At 44.4% G+C, this 6,880-nt stretch overlaps 1 protein-coding gene across 1 annotated transcript; it reads right to left on the bottom strand.

Moving 5' to 3' along the window:
• Positions 1 to 234: 234 nt before the first annotated feature.
• On the bottom strand, positions 235 to 1,974 carry LOC118362534 (zinc-binding protein A33-like). The gene is made up of 2 exons (XM_052485220.1): positions 1,857 to 1,974; positions 235 to 1,605 (listed from the first exon to the last, which is right to left on the bottom strand). Exons 1-2 carry the CDS (start codon positions 1,972 to 1,974, stop codon positions 521 to 523), a joined length of 1,203 nt encoding a protein of 400 aa, XP_052341180.1. The 3' UTR covers positions 235 to 520.
• Positions 1,975 to 6,880: the final 4,906 nt, after the last annotated feature.

Here is a 6,880-nt window from a genome sequence, read left to right as displayed (position 1 = left end):
TTCTTCCGTATGGTTTTGACTATAATTTCTATTGATACCGATGGGGCCGTGGAGAAAGGAGAGGAGACAGGATGGTGCTATTGAGATTTAGACAAGGTGAGGCAGAGCTGCGTGATGGCGAGGCTTCTCCATGTCTCGCCATCCTCATATTCCCCAGGGCTCCAACAACACCAGGCATGGTCATTGAAGAATGTTGAAATTCTACCATATAATGGAAGTTAACCACTCCAAACATAAAATATTTTCTATTTATTGAAGAACAAATAAATCAATATATACGTATTTTTTTCAATCTTTATCTTTTAACATTGAAAGGTTAGTGATATGCATAAACACATACATTCAAAGTTTTCAAAACACTGCAACATAGTTTTAAATGACAATGCAATTATATTCTCCATCTCAAAAGCGACCAAGGTCATATTGATGAGAATGTTACTTTGTACACCATGCTGAGGAGAAACAAGTTGAATGGGGAAACCCTTACATTCAAGTGTTCATACACTATGGTTTTCCACCTTCAGAGAGACTTTCCTGGAAGGATCTGCAGTGTTTGACCATTGTGAAAATAAAAGTGTGGATACATCCTCTCTGTACATTTGTGCTGAATTGTTTTGAGTTTGTGAATACATGGACTAAGACCAAAGAAGGACACCTCCCATTTGTCCCACGAAACTCTAATCCTCTGTGTCTTTTTCGTCATGTTATAAGGTTCACCATCATGTACCCCAACAGCCCATAATCCACTTTTGTATTCTATCTTCCTACTAACAGACTCGCTGGCCACTCCTACACTCCAGTCATCACTTTCTCCGACTTCTACATCCCAGAAGTGTGTCCCTGAAGTGAACCCCTCTGAACCCAAGATGTCACAATAAAAATCAAACCTCTCTGGGTTGTCTGGGAGAGACTGTAGTTTATCTTCAGATCTTAGGCTGGTCAGATCTTCAGATAGATAGAGACTGGGATGTGCAGTGTTTGGGTCTAGAACCACAGGTGTGTATTTCACTGCCTTCTGCATCTTCTCCCAGACTTGGAAACTGAGGTTGCCCAGGTGTTTGGCCAAGTTGATCAGTGCTCTTGAGCCCAACTGTGGGTCCTCAGGAACACTCTGCGTTCTCTCCATTATCGTTTTGTAGCTCTGCAGGAACGACACATCATCATCCACTGCCAGTTTCTCCTCCACAGCCCTAATTGTGTCTGACAGAGATGACATGATCTCACTTATCTCGTCTACTCTCTCCTTCATCCTTTTGTTATTCTCCTCCTCTTCCTCCTTCAGCGCACCTAGTCTCTCCACCTCCTCATCCCTCAGGAAGCAGTGTAGCTTCTCAAACTCCTCCTTTATCTGCCTTTCTGCTCTCTGGGTCTGCACCCTGATGTGAGCAACCATTTTGTTACAGGTGAGCTCAGCTTTGCTAAAGGCAGCCATTTTCTTCTGCAGGGCCTCCAGTTGGGGTCTGAGTCCCTTCCTCCTCTGACCTGCTGCCTTTCCCACAGAGCAGAAGCTGTGGTCTGCGTGCTCCAACACACACTCCACACACACCAGACACTCATCCTCTAAGCAGAAGAGCTGGAGCTTCTGGGAGTGTAAGCTACATACACCTGTGGACCCCTGTGGCTGGTGTTTTCACTCTGTGAGAGCCCGCCTGTAGCCTCCTCTACCACCCCTCTGTAGCATTCTTTGCAGACTCCTCTGTCAGCTCCTCGGTTGGCTCCTTTGGGGGCCCAGGAGTGTCCTTGGTCTCCTCTCCCTCAGTAGAATCTCACAGGTATGCCTCAGGGCTAGGTTGGGAGGTGGCTGGTCTTTGAAGACCTCCTTCTGCAGACTGGGCAGTCTTGCGTCCCTCCTTTACTCCAGGTCTCCTCCAAACAGGCCCTGCAGAGGCTGTGGCTGCAGGAGAGGATCACCGGCTCCCTGAAGATCTGCACACTGATGAGATCCTCTTCCAAGAGAGAGAAACTGTCTGCCATCCTCGCAGGAGTACAGTACAGTGAGTGAGAGAGTATGTGTGAAAATGAGGGAGAAACATGTGTTTGTGTGTGTGTAAGAGAGAGAAAGACAAAGAGAAAGGGGGGTGGATGTAGGCGTGTGAGTGAGAGAGCTTCTATGACTGGAGAGGAAAATACTTTCACTTTCACAGAAACAAAACTTAAGGCTTGGAAACGAAAGGCAATGAAACGAAACTTAAAAACATAGAAACAAAAGGAATAGAAACTAAACATAAGGCATCTCTCAGAAATGAAACGTAAACATACTGGGACACAACATTACAGTTTTGTAGTATGTATTTGGTCTTCAAGGTTTGACATAACACTTTTATACATGATTTTAAACATGATGTTGGACCCATCATAAAAGTAATCATTTAAAGTTGTAAAGTTTATTTGTCACGTGCGCCGAATACAACAGGTGTAGTAGACCTTACAGTGAAATGCTTACTTACAGGCTCTAACCAATAGTACAAAAAAAGGTATTAGGTGAACAATAGGTAAGTAAAGAAATAAAACAACAGTAAAAAAGACAGGCTATATACAGTAGCGAGGCTATAAAAGTAGCGAGGCTATATACAGCCAGCAGTTAGTCAGGCTGATTGAGGTAGTATGTAGATATGGTTAAAGTGACTATGCATATAAAGTATGATGAACAGAGAGTAAAGTAGTGTATAAGAGGGTTTGGCGGGTAGTGGGTAGGACACAATGCAGATAGCCAGGTTAGACAATGTGGGGAGCTCTAGTTGGTCCGCCCAATTGAGGTAGTATGTACATGAATGCATAGTTGAAGTGACTATTCATATATGATAAACAGAGAGTAGCAGCAGTGTAAAAAGAGGGGTTGGGTGGGTCCACACAATGCAAATAGTTCGGGTAGCCATTTGATTACCTTTTCATGAGTCTTATGGCTTGTTGGTAAAAACTGTTGAGAAGCCTTTTGTCCTAGACTTGGTACTCCGGTACCGCTGCCATGCGGTAGTAGAGAGAACAGTCTATGACTGGGGTGGCAGGGGTCTTTTTACAATTTTTAGGGCCTTCCTCTGACACCGCCTGGTGTAGAGGTCCTGGATGGCAGGCAGCTTAGCCCCAGTGATGTACTGGGCCGTACCCACTACCCTCTGTAGTGCCTTGCGGTCAGAGGCCGAGCAATTGCCGTACCAGGCAGTGATGCAACCAGTCAGGATGCTCTCGATGTTGCAGCTATAGAACCTTTTGAGGATCTCAGGACCCATGTCAAATCTTTTTAGTTTCCTGAGGGGGAATAGGCTTTGTTGTGCCCTCTTCATGACTGTCTTGGTGTGTTTGGACCATTCTAGTTTGTTGTTGATGTGGACACCAAGGAACTTGAAGCTCTCAACCTGCTCCACTGCAGCCCCGTCGAAGAGAATGGGGGCGTGCTCGGTCCTCCTTTTCCTGTAGTCCACAATCATCTCCTTAGTCTTGGTTACATTGAGGGATAGGTTGTTATTCTGGCACTACTCGGCCAGGTCTCTGACCTCCTCCTATTGGCTGCCGTCGTTGTTGAGTGCAATATAGATTGCATCATCTATGGATCTGTTGGGGCGGTATGTAAATTGAAGTGGGTCTAGGGTTTCTGGGATAATGGTGTTGACGTGGGCCATTACCAACCTTTCAATGCACTTCATGGCTAAGGACGTGAGTGCTATGGGTCTGTAGTCATTTAGGCAGGTTGCCTTGGTGTTCTTGGGCACAGGGACTATGGTGGTCTGCTTGAAACATGTTGCTATAACAGACTCAATCAGGGACATGTTGAAAATGTCAGTGAAGACACCTGCCAGTTGGTCAGAACATGCCCGGAGCACACGTCCTGGTAATCCGTCTGGCCCCGCAGCCTTGTGTATGTTGAACTGTTTAAAGGTCTTACTCACGTTGGCTACGGAGAGCGTGATCACACAGTTGTCCGGAACAGCTGATGCTCTCATGCATGCTTCAAAGCAAAGTATGTTAAGTATCTTTTTCTCCAACGGCCCAATTCAGACATAGGAAATTCTTTCCTAGACACGCCTTTCCTACGCACTTCTCAGTAGTTGGTATTTAGACTTACCGTATGCAGCCACGTCACTTGCACCCACGGGTGTGGCTACATGTACCTTACACACACTGAATACATTCCATTCAACCGCTGAAAACCCTCCCACTTCCTGGCCAACAGATTTTCTTGTGGAGTTTTCATTCAATCGGGTTTTCTGTACATTTATCTTGAACCATCCTTTTAAATACCATCCTTTCGAACCTTTAAGTTTGAATTTTGTCCACAGACTCACTAGAATATATAGTGAGAACGGTTTCAGAATATTAGGGATCAATGAAAGAGTTTCCATCTAAATATGCAACATCTAAATATATGCATATTCGTCTTTGTATTGATGATACAGCACTGTCTATTGTGCCTTACTGCATAAATAAATAGGATTGGGTCAAAAGCATGGTGTCATGAATCGCATGTCTCGTTCCATGCAATGTGTGTAACAGGCCTAGTTAACAATCATGCAGCTAATCTATTTTTTATTGGCTTCAACATGGAAATACAGTATTTGTCTACACACATTGCATTCGCATTTCGAAAATGCACTGCATGTTCAAGCCATGGACAATTGGACATTGACCAAACGTTATCATAAGGTTAGCTTACACTCTCTGTTAATATAGCCTGTTAGTGACTTTGCCATGTGAAAGGTAAACAGGCAAATATCCTAGGCTACAAGCGGATTCAGAACAAAGAACAGCGATAGGAATTCTGCCGATTTGACAGTTAGGTCCAACAGGTGAAAATGGAAGATGAAATGTTTTAACAAAATGATGAAGGAAAAACAATAAGCAGTCTATTGTAATAACTTGATGTTTCTAAACTGACTTCCTACAGTCATTGACACCTTTCATTCAATGGACATCGCAGATAGAGCCTAATGAGTCCAAACATTTCACAGAAGATGCATGGACAAAAATAATGTTCAATATAATGAAAAAACGAGAATGTTTTTTTTTGCTGATGGTGATATTTGAATAAAACATTGGTTATATGCTACTGACTACCCACTGGGTATGCACTGGTTGAATCAACGTTGCTACTGACTACCCACTGGGTATGCACTGGTTGAATCAACGTTGCTACTGACTACCCACTGGGTATGCACTGGTTGAATCAACGTTGCTACTGACTACCCACTGGGTATGCACTGGTTGAATCAACGTTGCTACTGACTACCCACTGGGTATGCACTGGTTGAATCAACATTGCTACTAACTACCCACTGGGTATGCACTGGTTGAATCAACGTTGCTACTGACTACCCACTGGGTATGCACTGGTTGAATCAACGTTGCTACTGACTACCCACTGGGTATGCACTGGTTGAATCAACGTTGCTACTGACTACCCACTGGGTATTCACTGGTTGAATCAACGTTGCTACTGACTACCCACTGGGTATGCACTGGTAGAATCAACGTTGTTTGAACCAACATGGAATAGATGTTGAATTGACGTCTGTGCCCAATGGGTAGACTACTGTGCGCTTCCGCTGGCAAAATCGATGCCATAACCAATTGTGTTACCGCGAAGACCAGCTTATGGTGAGTCTTAAATATTACAGGTAGCACTGTTTGAAATTGGCGCACCTTTTAAGGACACACCTCAAATATTTCTACCCTTCCCACCTCAGCACAAACGACAGGTCAATTTCCAACCCTGGCGCCAGGTTTGGAAATTTTACAAGTCGAAATTGCCAAAGAGCTGCCTTAACGCTAGCCTGTATGTTCTTGACATTCAAAACCTTTTTCATACAAGTGTTTGGATTGGCAGAAACTGCCTAATACAGTGACTGCATCCTGCGTTCTGTCTCCTGTTCCCAGCTCATTAATGCCCAGTCACTATCCCAGGCTGTGGTGTGATGTGGTGTGAATGGCATCAAGCAGACAGCAGGAATAAGGGAACAGAGGAAGGTTCATGGAAAGGCAGCACGGCTGATGATCTAAGGCCCAAACAGGAAAGACTGCTACTGCAACACTCCCCCAAGGGAAGAATTAATGACTGACATTAAAAATAATTATGAGAGAAGAAAACAGTCCTGCTCCAAATGAACCCTTCTCCCCCCAGTCCCCTCCCTCTGAACACTCCCAAAACTCCTAATTGATGATAATCATGATTGTAATGGACATGTTACTTCAAACACTATTAGTGTCAGTGGGGCCACAGTACAGTGTTTTCTTCTGGTGTGTTTGGTATGGGCAACAACCCTTGTATGTCCCTAAAATATGAAAATGCACGTTGAATGTTGCACACCATCCTTCAGACTTGAAGAGTCCACATGAGACGTATGTTCATACCATGGAATAATTCTTTATTCAATTCTATGGCATTCATTAGTCATGGAACTCATGTAGGTCATGCTGAAATGTTCCTCTGGGAGGGTTTTAAACAGAGAGTCTTGTTTACTTAGTGTTTGTGAATGTAAGCAGCCAATCAGAGAGATAAGGAATGGCTCCATCAGCAAGACAACCACACACATCTGACTCACTTCTAGTTCTTTCCCCATGTGGGTTTAGAAACAACAATATTTACAGATCCTTTGTGATCTATCACAGTGCCATCCATTTTGTCACCAAAGCCCCATATACTACCTACCACTGCGACCTGTACGCTCTCGTTGGCTGGACCTCGCTTCATACTCGTCGCCAAACCCACTGGCTTCAGGTCATCTACAAGACCCTGCTAGGTAAAGTCCCCCCTTATCTCAGCTCGCTGGTCACCATAGCAGCAACCACCTGTAGCATGCGCTCCAGCAGGTACTGTATATCTCCCTGGTCACCCCCAAAACCAATTCTTCCTTTGGCCACCTCTCCTTCCAGTTATTTGCTGACAATG

Source organism: Oncorhynchus keta, chromosome 29 (genome assembly GCF_023373465.1).
Source record: "Oncorhynchus keta strain PuntledgeMale-10-30-2019 chromosome 29, Oket_V2, whole genome shotgun sequence".
Classification (NCBI taxonomy): Eukaryota; Metazoa; Chordata; class Actinopteri; order Salmoniformes; family Salmonidae; genus Oncorhynchus; species Oncorhynchus keta.
This window is presented reverse-complemented; position numbering and strand designations above follow the sequence as displayed.